At 36.2% G+C, this 16,239-nt stretch overlaps 2 protein-coding genes and 1 pseudogene across 3 annotated transcripts; 2 read left to right on the top strand and 1 right to left on the bottom strand.

The window, feature by feature from the left end:
• LOC107733555 (zinc transporter 2-like) overlaps positions 1-1,054 on the top strand; it is a 9,469-nt pseudogene extending 8,415 nt beyond the window's left edge.
• Positions 1,055-1,309: 255 nt separating this feature from the next.
• Positions 1,310-3,476, bottom strand: LOC107733563 (putative deoxyribonuclease TATDN3). Of its 2 annotated transcripts, none has more exons than XM_016545236.1 (10): positions 3,371-3,476; positions 3,254-3,286; positions 3,106-3,179; positions 2,958-3,036; positions 2,811-2,873; positions 2,519-2,628; positions 2,382-2,437; positions 2,189-2,301; positions 1,706-1,786; positions 1,310-1,633 (listed from the first exon to the last, which is right to left on the bottom strand). In XM_016545236.1, the coding sequence occupies exons 1-10, from the start codon at positions 3,422-3,424 to the stop codon at positions 1,490-1,492; spliced, it is 807 nt and encodes a 268-aa protein (XP_016400722.1). In that variant the 5' UTR covers positions 3,425-3,476; the 3' UTR covers positions 1,310-1,489. The 2 variants fall into 2 exon arrangements, with proteins under 2 accessions (XP_016400722.1, XP_016400728.1); XM_016545242.1 differs by having other exon boundaries at positions 1,313-1,633; positions 1,706-1,783; positions 3,371-3,475.
• Positions 3,477-4,288: 812 nt separating this feature from the next.
• On the top strand, positions 4,289-11,518 carry fuca2 (alpha-L-fucosidase 2). The gene is made up of 7 exons (XM_016545214.1): positions 4,289-4,670; positions 5,291-5,478; positions 6,945-7,284; positions 8,231-8,441; positions 9,646-9,836; positions 9,959-10,064; positions 10,773-11,518. The coding sequence occupies exons 1-6, from the start codon at positions 4,486-4,488 to the stop codon at positions 10,005-10,007; spliced, it is 1,164 nt and encodes a 387-aa protein (XP_016400700.1). The 5' UTR covers positions 4,289-4,485; the 3' UTR covers positions 10,008-10,064; positions 10,773-11,518.
• Positions 11,519-16,239: the final 4,721 nt, after the last annotated feature.

Genomic DNA, 16,239 nt, shown 5'->3' with positions numbered 1-16,239 from the left:
TTTTTTTTTTTTGTATGACATTCCAATTCTGTTTTAGAATTAAAATGTATAGGTTAAGCAAAAGAAATGTTTATGTCCGAGAACCTTTTATACACATACATAACTTACCGAACACTGAAATGACATTCACTATGTGGTAAATTACAAATATTTTGAGTGTCCCTTATTTTCCTATAAAGAACCACGACTGTCCCTTATTTTCCTTTTCTGAAGTTGGCAACCCTAGTCACAACACATGATTTCCCTCACACATCTATACAACTATAACACATGGGTGAAAGTACAATCTGAGGTGAATAAATAATAATAATAATAATCTAAATAATTACACTTGCAACAATTACATTTGCAGAAAGCACATACTTTGTGCTCTAAATTAGCCTAAAATGCAAAATAATAAACCTAACAAGGGATATTAAAGATATATTTCCAAAAGCAGAAACAAAATAACATTTGAAAATAATAATATAAAAGTAATTACTGTATAGGCCTACAGTATATACAGTTTATGAAAATATTAAGTTATAACTATTTTTTGTGTGTTCCCATGTTTATTTTATTTTTGTAAAGTTATAATTTTGTCATTATATAATACCATTTTGATCTGTTTGCCATTTGCAATTGTATTACTATTTACTATTCATAGTGTTATTTTGGTGAATTGTATTAAAACCAGTTGGGGTCAGTTTCACTGCAAACATCATCATAATTAATAATAAAATACATGGAACCCACAATTACAAAAATGTATTGTTTCTGTTTTATTAATCATAGGTAATAAAAAGTCAAATCTCAATGATATGACCACTGAACTAGGAAATTCAGGTTTCTATATCAGAAATCTGGTCAGCTTACTCTGTAGTTTTAACCCAAATGAATGCTTTATTTTCCAGATGAGCAAACCAACCCACAGACTGTGCTGATGGACATGACCAGCCTACTCCAGACAGAATATGGATTCAGTAATATCACCATTCAGACAGAGACGCACACCGATGACGTGGCTTACTGCTTACAGTGCCAGGACCCGATGGACTGACATGTGATTTTTGCTTCTCATTACATTAATCTACACAGGTTGAATGAATATATGAATGCAAACTTTAGAACATATATTACAGTTTTTCTAAGGCACACGTTTTGTCATAAAGCATGACGCAATGATATGATTATGAAGTGTTCAAAAAGTAATGTTTTATCTAAGAACAGATGCTATTTTTAGCCCAGCTGTGGCATATGTCAATATATTTATTAAACAATGTGGTAAAAATTTAAAGGAACACTGACGAAAATAAATGTTTCAAACCCAACATACATAATGCACTAAAAAAAGTGCATTAATCTTTACACTTTTAAGTCAGATAAATGAAAATAAACATGACCTCTTAAAAAAAAAAAAGGCATTATACATACATTTGTATCTTGATAATTTCTGCACAACAAAACAACTTTGCTAAAAAAAGCAGCTTTGCAGAGGAGCCCATTAATGTCAAGCTTTGATAAATGTTTTTAATTTGGGGAAGAGGTGCAGGGCATTCTGGGTAGTGACCTCTATGACCTTCTCCATGGGAACACCTTTGATTTTTGCAATATATTCGGCACTGATGCTGATATTCCTTGGTACATTCCTCACCTAGAGTAAAACCACAGATGTAAATACATTTCAGAAACATTTGGTCATTTATGTTTATGTAATCCACCGTACCTGCTTTTCAGGCCCGAGCGCAGGAGCATCCGTCTCTAAACACATGCTCTCCAGAGGAACCTGCTTCACAAGCTTCTGCTTCTTGTAAAAGGTGGACAAACATGTGATGTGTGACTAATAAATTGTGTTTAATCACATAGAATTTACACAAACAGATATACACCACCAGTTTCAAGTTTGTACACGCTCGAGTGAATGTTTCTCATGAGATTTTCTTAGAAAAGCTTCTTTTTAAATGCTCAAAATTAGTTTGTAGACAATTTTGTAATTTATATATATGTGCACTAATTAACCAAACCAAAATTTGAAATCATAAACCTCATGAATTTGGTTGAGAGAATGTCTGAAGTAGAAGAGTTTTGATTTGATATTATAGTTTATTCCTGATTAGTAGTATGTCTATTAGTAGAGCACATACTGTAAACAGACCTTGCAAATACTGGCACGAGAAGTCAAATGTTATTAAACGTAGGTTAGATTTACCTGATCGCTTCGGACAATGGATGGAGGTATTGAGAAAAAATAACCAGCTTTTACACCCTCCATCGCAACCGAAGGTTTTCCGTCAAATGCATGAAGAAGTGCATTCTCTACACCTGAAAACAGATGCCATGATCATGAAAAGCAACCAATTTATGCAACAGTCCTTGTCAATGCATTGTTTTGTTATGCATACCCAACTCCTTCAGAAGATGGATGGTTGGTCGTCCAGCAGATCTTGAGTGTACGTTCCTAATAGACAAAATGCAGTGCTATATGAAAGACCATAACATTATTACCACAAAAATACAAATCCAGGAGAGCGACACATACAGAGGCAGATTCAACTGTTTTGCGATTTCAGCCTGTCGAATGAGCACCTGTCTCTGACCGACTTTCCCAGCATCATTGTTGACTACACGTGGCGTGAAATCCAGGCCAACCTGTACATGATGATACACGTTATAAAAACATCATAACACTAATCATTTGAACTCTCATTCTGACAGCAGAGGATCCATTGGTGAGCAAGTTATGTAATGAACTATTCCTATCTACTACATAAGTCTATTCTCTACCTATAACCCACAAGAACAACTAGTTAGACATACAATATATGTCTAACCTCGCCAATAGCCACAATGTGCTCTTTGTATTTCTCGATCAGTGGTAATGCTGCATCTAAATCCTGTGGGGTAGAAAAGAAGGAAACAGTGTCAGGTGTAAGACAGTAAATAAAATAATTGTGTCTTTATATGCACATATTTCAGACCTCGGGTAAGGCACCCCTAGGTTGTGCTGGATCTTGGACAGGATGAACTCCAAGACATGGCATGACGAATCCTGGGAACCTATAAAACATTAAAGCCACTTAATATTGAGTTTGCTAAAAATATGATGTAGTAAGATATCAGATATACCTTTGTGAGAGCTGTATAATTTTCTCAAATTCACCAGCATGCTCTGCTACTGCAAGAAGGGCAACAAGCCCAGCCTAAAAATGAAACAATATTATTGCACTCTTAATATGATAACATCCTGAAAGAGAATACAGACTAACAGAGCTACCTTTTTAGACTCCTGAATGACATCATCGATGTCCTAAAATATAAAACACAATCATTAGCGAACTCCTCAGAGAGTTTCATAGTATTACTGAATGAACCTTGCACTTGTATCTCTTACGCTGTCAAATTCCTCGGCAGATATATGACAGTGACAGTCGATATATCCTTGCATGGGTTTATATTTTTCAGATCGTTCAAAACGACAGATCAGCAGACATATAAACAGCTTAACCGGATGTGACGGAATCCCACAAGGGGGGAAGGTTTATATCATGAATATTAATTAGGTCACCCAGCGTTCCACGCCGTTCAGCCAATCGTCATTTAGAACTACTCGGCGAACGTCGTCGTGGTACGTAATTAATATTCATAAGCCTTCGCCGTAGAGGCCATTGTTGCCAAGTCCGCGTATTATACGCGACTTTGGCTTCTTTTTTTAAAAAGTTGCTTGAAAAAATCGCGGGTTGCGGTTTTTTGGGCTTATTTTAAAAAATATGGTTGCTTGTTAGGGAAATCTGACAAGCAACTTCGTTTCTTTATTTATGTTCGCCGTATTCTCCAGTGCATTGAATGACATGAAACTCTGTCTGCTTGCAGTTAATAGCCAACCAGTGCAATATTATAAGTGCTGCACATAGACTGTATAAAAACGGTGCTGCAGCGTAATTTGCCAAATGTTCCGCCCCTTCCTTCCCCTCATTCAAGAAAAAATTTTTACAATGTTTTTGTAATGTATTAATTATCACGGGCTGTAATAAAATAAAAAAAAAGTCGTCCTATACTAATACTAAGAATAAATATGGTTCGAATAGCCTATATTTTAGTAGGCTATAAATATGTGGCTTTGTTACAGCTCCTCTTTGAAGCTCTTGTGTTTTTCTCCTTTTCCATCTCTCCAATCATGTTCTGCACACAGGTGATTGGAGATGAGTTTTGTTCCCATTTTACAATGACATCACGTCATTTAGCAACTTTTAGCAACAATAAATCGACCTTCCTTTAGCAACTTCCCCTGAAAATTAGTTGGCAACAGTTGTGGTAGAGGCGTTCATGCTGGCTTGTTTCCCGGTTTCAATATGTGGAAGCTTCAGCAGTTTCTGTATTTTAAAGTTTTTTTTTTGTCATTTGGCAGATGTGCAACCAATCACGTGTTGTGTTTATGTAGACAACAACATCATGTGATTTGAAACAACCCTCTTATGATGCCTGTAAATAAGGGACAGTAGCAGCACAATGTATCAGTGGAGTGTTTTCCCCCTTTATTTACTCTTGATTGGCAGCTCTGTTGGTCAATATGCGCCTACGTGGGAATCTATTGATTCGAGACCTCTACCGGAATGGTTCGATCAAGCCAAATTCGGCATATTCATTCACTGGGGAGTGTTTTCAGTTCCCAGCTATGGCAGTGAATGGTTCTGGTAAGTCTACAAAAAAGCATCAGCACGAATACAATGCGACTGACACTAACAAAAAAGCACCAGAAACAACAAGACCACAGTACTGTTTGAAATACCCTCGATTGCGATGTAAATAACATATGTTTATCATTCAGTTATAATATGGTATATTAAAGTTCCATCTGATATTTCACTGTACTGTGGTAGTGTACTATTTGAGAACAACAAAACATCATAAAATCACCACAAAAAAAAGTGACAATATTTTCACGCAGTTAAACACATTTCCACATGCCTGTAATACAAAAGTAAACTAACCTTAATTAAAGTAAAATACTAATGATGTGTGAAATAAATTTTTTCCTCATTACAGTAGTAAGAATTTGATTTTGCATTACATTGTGCATAACATTCATAAAAATAGTGTTAGAATGCAATGCAAAATATCCAAATGGTCCTACAAAGTAAGCTTCAATTTCTTTAATCAAACTATAATTTTCCTATTTATTTCAAGATAAAAATAGCCTTGACAGGTACACTTTTATAAAAAGGAGCCGTTTCAGTGGAGGCTGGTCACTTTGTCTATGTTTCTGTTTATATATTTGAGGTTAATTGTACTTAATAGTTTTGTTTTCCAACAGGTGGTATTGGCAGGGCCAGAAACTGCCGTCTTATGTGAAGTTTATGGAGCAGAATTACCCACCCGGCTTCACCTGCGCAAAATTTGCTCCTCAGTTCCGGGCTGAATTCTTTGATCCTAAAGAGTGGGTTGACATTTTTGCCTCGTCTGGAGCCAAATATATTGTCCTCACAACCAAACACCATGAAGGTTTGCACCGACTGCAGTGTATTTAATTTTTTCACATCTGTCAACTGTAATTAGTTTATATAGTTACACTGTAATAATTGTTGTAAGAAAAATACTGTAAATAAAGTCTACAGAAAAACCACAAGATAATTTACCATATACAATGAAAATGGTAAAACAGTAAATGGTTTAACATTGCATTCTATGTAATTTTACTCTAAAATAGTGCCACATTTTCGTTTTTTGGAAGTAAGCACTATGAATTATGAATTATACAATTTATACTTATTGACATTTCAAGGAGTCATCTCAGGACAATCAAATAAATTATATAGAAAATATAGGAGAGAAGATGCATAATTTTGTCATGAATGCACAATAATATATATATTTTACTTTTGAACGGCAGTGTGTGTATATATATATATATATATATATATATATATATAACAAACTCATCTACATCCTGGATGGCTTGAGGGTGAGGACATTTCCAGCAAATCTTCATTTCTGTCAGGACCACTATCGTCAAAGATGATTGACAATTAGCATACAGTTTGGATTGGCGGTATGGTTCTGTTCTGGGCAAGAACTCCCTGCGCATCCATGCAGCCTAGCATGGATGAGAGCAGGGTGAGCAGCGATAACCCCCAGGGTAAACAGAACAGAACCAACATAAATGTATTGCAGATATCGTTAAAGTTCAATAATGTTATGTACACATTTTAGAATTAGTCTGATTCAAAGGAGAATCAGAAGGCTGAATCCTGACTGACAGAGGAGGAGCTGGGGATGGAGGAGGGTAATTAGCTATTGAGCAATGCGAAAACTGCTGATAATACTGAGGGACCTTATATATGAATGCTTAGATAGGTGTCGTATTCCCATAGGTAGAGGGGGTCAGCTGATGCGAGCTTGACTAACATGACCTGCCAGAACTAACGCTACGCTTGATTTATTCAAAATAGAAACCTTTTGTAACAATATAATTTTTCACTTTTTATCAATTTTACCCATCCTTGCTGAATAAAACTTTTGAACGGTAGTGTATATTGTTACAAAAGATTTCTATTTTAAGTAAATGCTGTTCTTTTTGTACTTTTTATTAATCAAAGAATCCTGAAAAAGTATCACAGGTTCCCAAAAAAAAGTTTCCAACATTGATAATATTTCTGAAGGATCATGTGACAATGAAGACTGGAGTAATTATGCTGAAATTTCAGCATTGCATCACAGGAATAAACTATATTTTACAATATATTCACATAAACAACACATATTTTAAATTGTAATAATATTTCACAAATTTCACAATATTAAATTTTTTTCTGTATTTTTGATCAAATAAATGCAGACTTGATGAGCATGAGACTTCTTTAAAAAGTAATAAAAATCGTTCTGATCCCAAACTTTTGAACGGCAGTGTATATATATTACCCAAACATGCTTTTGTGAGATTCACCCACAGATATGTTTCAAATCCTCAGGGTTTACACTATGGGGCTCGAAGTACTCGTGGATGTGGAACGCAGTGGATGTCGGGCCGAAGCGGGATCTGGTGGATGAGATCGCCACCGCTCTGCGGGCACACAGTGATTTGCGTCTGGGTCTCTACCACTCTTTATTTGAGTGGTTTAACCCTCTGTACAAAGCTGATGCTGACAAGTCCTTCAATACCAGTGTGTTTCCTACCACAAAGACCCTGCCCGAACTGTACGAGATCGTCAACAAGTACAAACCTGAGGTGCTGTGGTCTGATGGTGACGGAGATGCGCCCGACTCTTACTGGAACAGCACAGGGTTCCTCGCCTGGCTTTATAACGAGAGGTAAGGCCACATAAACAGAAGTGTTGTTCATAGTTACACAGTGAGGTTGAAACCGAGAAGCCAACAGATAGAGAAAAATATCCAATTCAAAGTCTATTTCATTCCTTTAACCCACTGCTATTCTGGTGTAATTGTGACCCTTGTGGTCAATACAGCACATAGACAATAAGCGTAATGTTTTTTGAGAGGATTTCATCGTATTAGATGATATTCACCTCTAAATTATACACTATTTATTTCTATATAAAATAATACAAATATTAGAAAACAAATTAATATATATATATATTTTTAAAATGTATTTATTTTTTTATTTTATTTTTTTATTAATACTGTGTTTAAGTTAAAAATAGGTAGCAACGTTATTTAAAATCCATTGCATTGAAAGCAGATTGATGGGAATAAAATAAAGAAAATCATGGCATACAATGGTATAACCTCTAGATGCCTGTATGGCCCTATGAAATACATGCATGTCATTTTATAATTACTTTTATTAGGTTTTGCATTGTATTTGGATATTTAGACATGATCGAAGACTACGTCATCCTTTCTGATTTGTAGATTGTACCCCAAAAATTGCCATATTTCGCATTAATTTCCCATTTTATTTTAAGACCATTTTAACAAATTTTTTTATTCATATAGCAAGTTTAATACCACTTTAATGTAAAAAAAAACATTATCCTGTTTTAAAATGATCACCAGAGTGTAGCCTCAGAAAAATCAATCACTGATAAAACTTCTACTGTAAAACCATTATGTTTTGTGATTTACATGATCTAAAAGATCCTTAATTTAGATTTTATCTTGGATCTTGCTTTGTAAATTTGCTAGATCATAAATATAATCTTAGAGAATGGAAACCGGTTACATACTGGAACTTTCTAAGTGAAGGTGTCTTTGCTGTCGTGTAGCCGAACCGATGGCTAATGTGTGTTTTCAGCCCTGTGCGTGACACTGTTGTGACCAATGACCGCTGGGGATGTGGCACTATATGTAAGCATGGCGGATATTACACCTGCTCAGATCGCTACAACCCCGGACACCTGCTGAAACACAAGTGGGAGAACTGCATGACCATTGACAAGAAGTCATGGGGGTACAGGAGAGACACCAACTTCAGCGACTTCCTCACCATTGAGCAGCTGATAGCAGTGAGTTTACTTTTACATTCATTCAGATGCTTGTGTGCGAGAGTGACTTACACATGAGGAATGCTGCAGCAAGCCAGTGTCTTTCTTGAGCTACAGTACATTTTAATTTTTAATGCCTGGATCCATTTGTAATTGTGATGAACATTGTGATGTATTGAGGAAATTAGTTAGTACAGTTGAGGTCATTTTACTGTAACATGCTGAAGGGAACCTCTACAAGGGCAAGAAGAAAGTAACATTTGTGTGATCATTTTTAGAAACCATAAGCAACATCAGTTATTATTGCTTATACTTCAAACGGCGTGATAATAACCATGTATCTGCAGCAATAGTAAGCGGTCATCAACATTATGGCTTTTGTATTCCAGACTACTGTTCCATCTTTTTAATTTATACAATAAACAGTAAACTTAAATTTAACTGAAACTGAAACTTCAAACGGTGTGTGAGTATATTGTGGGTATCATAATATCATTAAGGCTTGGGTGTGCCTCTTTTTCCAGTAAAAAAACTACTTAGCAACCACACACAATCCCCTAGCAACCGTATATCAATGTATTAACAACCATTTAGAGCATTGTGGTAGAGAAATTTGCATGAGCATACACTGTTTTATCTGTTATGACTATATAAAAATCTATTTTTATATGATTTTAAATCGAAATAAAAGGTTAGAAAGTGAATTCACATAGTTTAAGAAAATATATTGTCCAGGCATATGCTAATGTTCAAAGCTTTGGGTCTTTTTTGTTCACCAAGGCTGCATTTATTTGATCAAAAATACTGTAAAAACAGTAATATTGTGGAAATATTATTAGAATGTAAAATAACTGTTTTATATTTAAATATATTTTAAAATCGACTTTATTCCTGTGGTACAAAGCTGAATTTTCAGCATCATTACTCCAGTCTTCAGTGTCACATGATCCTTCAGAAATCATTCTAATATGCTGATTTGCTGCTCAAGAAACATATGCTGAAAATAGTTGTGCTGCTTAATATCGGAAACAGTTTCAGGATTCTTTGATGAATGGAAAGTTCAAAAAAATATAAATCTCTTGTAACATTATAAATGTCTTTCCTGTCACATCGTTGAATAAAAGTATTTATTTCATAAAAATAAATCTTACTGAGCCCAAACCTTTGAACGCTAGTGTATCTATGCTAAATCTGAGCATTGAGAAGTCCCCTGCTTGTCTTCCAGTCTCTTGTTGAGACCGTGTCCTGCGGGGGGAATTTGCTGTTGAACGTGGGTCCCACACACGACGGCCGCATCGTGCCCATCTTTGAGGAGCGTCTGCGACAGATGGGCAAGTGGCTCAAGGTCAACGGAGAGGCCATTTACAACAGCAGTGCATGGAGAGTTCAGAACGACACTGTCACTCCTGGAGTTTGGTCAGTTACATTATCATGTACTGTTACATACTGAGCAAAGGTCTGTGTTTCATTTCATGCTTTTATCTTTTTCACCTTTATTTGCTTTTTAATGAAAGTATGGTTTTGTTTTGTCATAACAGGTATACGTGGAATCAGAAGAACGCAATCTATGCTATTTTCCTTTCATGACCCGCTGATGGCTATATTGTTCTGAGCGACCCAGTTGTATCATCGTCTAAGACGCAGGTAATGTATACTGTAGATATAAAAAAGAATCAAAATTTAACAATTGATTATTCGCTAAGCGCCTACCTTTAAATGTTAGCAACCAACCCTACCTTAGTCAATGATTGCTTTTATTCAGCAAGGATGCATTAAAATGATCAGAAGTGACAGTAAAGACATTTATAATGTAACAAAAGATTTCTATTTCAAACAAATGCAGTTCTTTTGAACTTTCTATACATGAAATAATCCTGAAAAAGTGTTACCATGAAAATCTGAAGCAGCACAACTGTTTTCAACACTGATAATAATCAGAAATGTTTCTTGAGCAGCAAATCAGCATATTAGAATGATTTCTGAAGGATCACGTGACACTGAAGACTGAAGTAATGATGCTGAAAATTCAGCTTTGATCACACGAATAAATTATATTTTATCATAAGTGACAATAGAACATAGTTATTTTAAATTATAATAATATTTGACAATATAAATGTTTTAAAGCCTTGTTGAGCATAAAAGACTTCTTGCAAAAACATTAAAAAATCTTCCCAACCCCAATTTTTAAGGTAGTATGAGTTTGAGAAGTGTATGTCCCGATTCTGATTGAGTCTCTCAGTTTTTATCAAATGACTGTGCATTATTTATTTAATTATTAAGAACTGATTAATGCAGAAGTTTCAGGACATTCACACTATTTTCTTGTTTCAAAACTAATTTCCAAATCAGGTGGTGCTGCTTGGATATCAGTCCCTCTCGTGGGAGTCCATGAAACCCACTGGTCTAAAGGTTCGTCTGCCCCAGCTGGCCCCCGGTCAGATGCCCTGCTCCTGGGCTTGGACCCTGCGACTGACTGGTGCGGTGTAGCCAGAGGATGGCGCCACAGTTAGCTGTTGCCTTTAGGAATAATGAAGCACATGACTGATGGGACTATGGGTTTTTTATCCACACATTTTACATTTAAATAACCCCTGTGATTACATGTCCATCTGGTGTTTTTCATATGCTTAAAGACAAACCATGTGCAAATTCAGCAGTCAACAACATTGCTGAGCATTTTCTCCTTAAAACTTTGGTGTACCAAGACAGTCTCAAAAACCCAGTTTGAAACCACCCGTGTTTTCTAAGTCACAAACATGTAACCAATCCCGGCAACCTGTGGGGCGGGGCTTTTCATATTATTATCTCCACTGGTCATAGGTTTCTATTTACAGTGTGTTTTTGCAGCGTTGAGCAGTGTAGCCAATCACAGACATATCTGTTGATTTCATGATTGCAATAGCCAATCAGAGGCGTTTAAGTTAGACAGAATCCACTCACCATTCAAAACACTGGAGTTTTGTTCAGTAATGAGTTCTGCACGCTCCGAATCTGCTCAATATTACAAAATAGTAGACGCGATGTAATTAAAGCGATAGTTCACCTAAAAATGAAAATTCTATCATTAATTACTCACCCTCATGTCGTTCTAAACCCGTAGCTTCATAAAATTATGGTTCCCCGGTCAGATGCCCTGCTCCTGGGCTTGGACCCTGCGACTGACTGGTGCGGTGTAGCCAGAGGATGGCGCCACAGTTAGCTGTTGCCTTTAGGAATAATGAAGCACATGACTGATGGGACTATGGGTTTTTTATCCACACATTTTACATTTAAATAACCCCTGTGATTACATGTCCATCTGGTGTTTTTCATATGCTTAAAGACAAACCATGTGCAAATTCAGCAGTCAACAACATTGCTGAGCATTTTCTCCTTAAAACTTTGGTGTACCAAGACAGTCTCAAAAACCCAGTTTGAAACCACCCGTGTTTTCTAAGTCACAAACATGTAACCAATCCCGGCAACCTGTGGGGCGGGGCTTTTCATATTATTATCTCCACTGGTCATAGGTTTCTATTTACAGTGTGTTTTTGCAGCGTTGAGCAGTGTAGCCAATCACAGACATATCTGTTGATTTCATGATTGCAATAGCCAATCAGAGGCGTTTAAGTTAGACAGAATCCACTCACCATTCAAAACACTGGAGTTTTGTTCAGTAATGAGTTCTGCACGCTCCGAATCTGCTCAATATTACAAAATAGTAGACGCGATGTAATTAAAGCGATAGTTCACCTAAAAATGAAAATTCTATCATTAATTACTCACCCTCATGTCGTTCTAAACCCGTAGCTTCATAAAATTATGGTTGAACCACTGATGTCACATGGACTATTTTAACGATGTCCTTACTGCGTTTCTGGGCCTTGAACGTGGTAGTTCCCTTGCTGTCTATGCATGGTTAGAAAGCTCTCGGATTTCATCAAGAATATCTTAATTTGAGTTCTGAAGATGAACAAAGGTCTTATGGGTTTGGAACGTCACATGAGGGTGAGTAATTACAGAATTTCCATTTTTGGGTGAACTATCCCTTTAAGAAATTAATTGTGCAATTAGCTCATCACAATTTTGTGAAAAAACGCATTCCATGAATACTAAATGAGGTAAGGGTATAGAGTTCCATTCAAGCCATTTTAGTATGTAAAGAAATTATTTTCATGGGAACAAAAAACGTTTTAATATGTCATTTTGATTATCATAGATGAGTTTTAAGGGATGAAATTAGTGACTGCAGGGGGACTTTAAAAAATAAGGTTACAAAAATAATATATATTTAAAATTTACATCTTTATGAACGAATTCTAATGTTTAATTGTTGCGTAGTGTCTCCTGGTATGGGACGCAAACTGGAGAGGTGTGCTGCTACTTTGCTAAATGATCAGAAGTGAATGTTTTTGCCTGGCAGACATTAAAACAACTGAAAAAAACCCTGTTTTTGCAGCACCTATTGTTTGTTTTAATTATTGTTTATGATGTTGCATTTTGAATTTCTAAAAAAACACTTTTTTATCATTGATGATATTTAGAATCAAAAATACACTGGCAAATAAAGCACCTTAAACATGCGCTATATTAAAAAACAAATAAATAAAAACTAAGGTCTTAATCTGAAGCCAGCTGTCTTTTGAAAACAACATTTTCATATTATGAGATAAATTGATATTTTGTTTATTTGCATAATTCTTTTTTTAAATGAATAATCAGATATATGAAGTTTAGCATCACAGTGTCTGGTTGTAAATAATTTTTTTGTATTCCAGAACATCCATAAAAACAGGTGAGCAAAATATTTAAATAATTATATAATATTTTATCGTATAATATTTTATGTTAGTGTCTTAGATAAAGCACTTAGATAAAGATGATTATTATTCATTGAAAAATAATATATTAATATTTTGATTATTATATTTTAAGTTATTTAAATATTTAAATTGTAATATTTTAAATTATATTTTTATATTGTCTGTTTTGTTTAAGCTTTAATAGTTTTTTGTGCTTTTTATTCATTAGGGGGGATCATTATTTTTTTCAGTTTTAGTTATAGGAAATGTATTACTTCAACTTTAACTTATTTTATTTTAGTTCATTGCCAAGGCAACATTTCTATCTAATTTATTTTATTTCAGCTTTATTTAAATATACAAAAAATATTAAATAGTTTTTGTTAACAGCAGTTAACTATAACAGCATGGGGTCTTACTTAACTAGCTTATGTTCGTTTGAATGATGCAGTGTGTGGCAGCCTGAGCTACCCATAATGCTCTGCTCATGGCCGTCTTTGGAATTGGAGAGCATCACATGCTGCACACGTGCCACTGCTCCCATATCAGAAACTCCCTATCTGAGTTATTCAGGCCAGCTGTGCCAAGAATAGTCCTGCACTGTTTATGAACATCACAGCCGCTTTGACTCACTCTGCTAGGGGAAAAATTCACAATTAGCAACACAATGTTCCTCTTACATGTGAGATTCCCTTTTTGGTCCGTTTTCCATCTTTCATCATGCTTTCCAAATACAAGTGTGTGTGTGTGTGTGTGTGTGTGTGTTTTGGCAGGTGTCTGGAGCGGGGTGAGCCTGCCACTGGGAGGTAAAGTAGGAAGGACCTTTGGGCTTCCAGAGCCAATCTTCCATTACGTGTAGTACAACAGAATGAGGGGGTCTGCGAGGGGATTTCGTCCTGCTTTCTGCATGTGCACTACATGTGCTGCACTCTCAGAAAAAAAAGATACAAAGCTGTCACTGGGCCGGAATTCTAAGGTACAAAAGCTAAAAGGTACATCTTTGTATCTTATTACTCCTAAATGGAACATATTAGTACCTTAAAGATACATATTAATACTTTAAAAGTACATATTAGTAGCTTTTGAAAGGGTCCCACCCCAGTGACAGTTTTTTTCTGTTTATAACACGATTAGATGCAGTGTCATTATTAGATGTACAGAAAAGTCAATCTTGTTGCTTAACAAATCATATAATGTGTCATAACGGGATGCATTATGCATTATTTTTAAAGTTCAGCCTTACATAAAAAATGTTGGTCTTTAGTTACTGACCCTCAATATTCCTTAAATTGTTTAATTCGATTGGAAACTAAGTTAACTAAAACATAAAAAAACATGTTTGTTAGTTGAAATAAAATAAATGTTAAAGGGGTGGTTCACTGTTTTTTTTCTAGGCTTGATTGTGTTTATGGGGTTCAGTCTAATGTGTTAATGCTTCGTTTTTTTTTAAAAACGCATTATTTTTCACATAATTTACCTTTATTCCACACCGCTCTGTCCCTTCTCTGAGAAACACACTGATCATTTCCTTCTTTTATGAAGCCCCTCCCTCAGAAATAGACGATGGGCTCTGATTGGTTAGCTAGCCCAGTGTGTTGTGATTGGCTAAACCGCCTCTAGTGCGGTTGTGATTGGCTAAACCGCCTCTAGTTTATGGGGCTGTCACGTGATGAACGAATGACTTGAAAAACCCGAAGACTCGAAACAGGTGAACTACTTGACTAGTTCCAGTACAGAACCTATAGGATGTTGCGCACGCTGAACGAATCACTCCCCGAGACGACTCGTTCTTCCCGAGTCACATTAGTGAACGAATCAAAATGAACAAATCGTTCAAGAACGACCCAACACTAGTTTGAAGTCCTGACTTAGGGGCTCAAAAACCTGCCTGGAACGCAGCATAAGATCAGAGACAACCTCCGCAATTATTACAAATGACTGGAGCTAATGTGTTAATGCTTCGTTTTTTTTTAAAAACGCATTATTTTTCACATAATTTACCTTTATTCCACACCGCTCTGTCCCTTCTCTGAGAAACACACTGATCATTTCCTTCTTTTATGAAGCCCCTCCCTCAGAAATAGACGATGGGCTCTGATTGGTTAGCTAGCCCAGTGTGTTGTGATTGGCTAAACCGCCTCTAGTGCGGTTGTGATTGGCTAAACCGCCTCTAGTTTATGGGGCTGTCACGTGATGAACGAATGACTTGAAAAACCCGAAGACTCGAAACAGGTGAACTACTTGACTAGTTCCAGTACAGAACCTATAGGATGTTGCGCACGCTGAACGAATCACTCCCCGAGACGACTCGTTCTTCCCGAGTCACATTAGTGAACGAATCAAAATGAACAAATCGTTCAAGAACGACCCAACACTAGTTTGAAGTCCTGACTTAGGGGCTCAAAAACCTGCCTGGAACGCAGCATAAGATCAGAGACAACCTCCGCAATTATTACAAATGACTGGAGGTCACCAGGTAATACTAATCCCGTGCGAATAGGGCTTTAGTCTGTGTTATTTTAATGTTTCGGTTTTTTACCTAAAACATAGAGACACTGATGTTGATGTCTCTGCATTCAAGCATTTCAGTGGCCTTAAATAGATCACCCTTTACAGCAGATTTAGTTCACAAACAACTGACAGTTTTGACCTAAATATGATTTTCAGTTACAATAATTAATCCTAAAATTCGACATTAGTAACTTACTTTTAGCAGCATCAGTCGCGCGCGCGCTCACAAGATCTTCCGGTTCTTTGTGAATTCAGTTCACTGGAGACTCGCACTAAACGGTTCATTTGAATCAGTGAGTTGTCGACTCGAGAACAGCTGCAATCGGTTCATTCTAATTCGTGAACGAATAGTTTGGTGCGATGCGATTTGCGAACCGATTTAAAAGGTTCATTGAAAAGAATCAGTTCGTTCATGAATCAGACACCGCTTCTGCGTCTCAGAGCACGTGATATATTATAAGGAGTAACGATATGTTTTATGAAATGTAGTGAAGTAAAAAGTACGATCTTATGCTTTGGAATGT

Source organism: Sinocyclocheilus rhinocerous, unplaced genomic scaffold (genome assembly GCF_001515625.1).
Source record: "Sinocyclocheilus rhinocerous isolate Xijiao unplaced genomic scaffold, SAMN03320098_v1.1 scaffold853, whole genome shotgun sequence".
NCBI classification, from domain to species: Eukaryota; Metazoa; Chordata; class Actinopteri; order Cypriniformes; family Cyprinidae; genus Sinocyclocheilus; species Sinocyclocheilus rhinocerous.
This window is presented reverse-complemented; position numbering and strand designations above follow the sequence as displayed.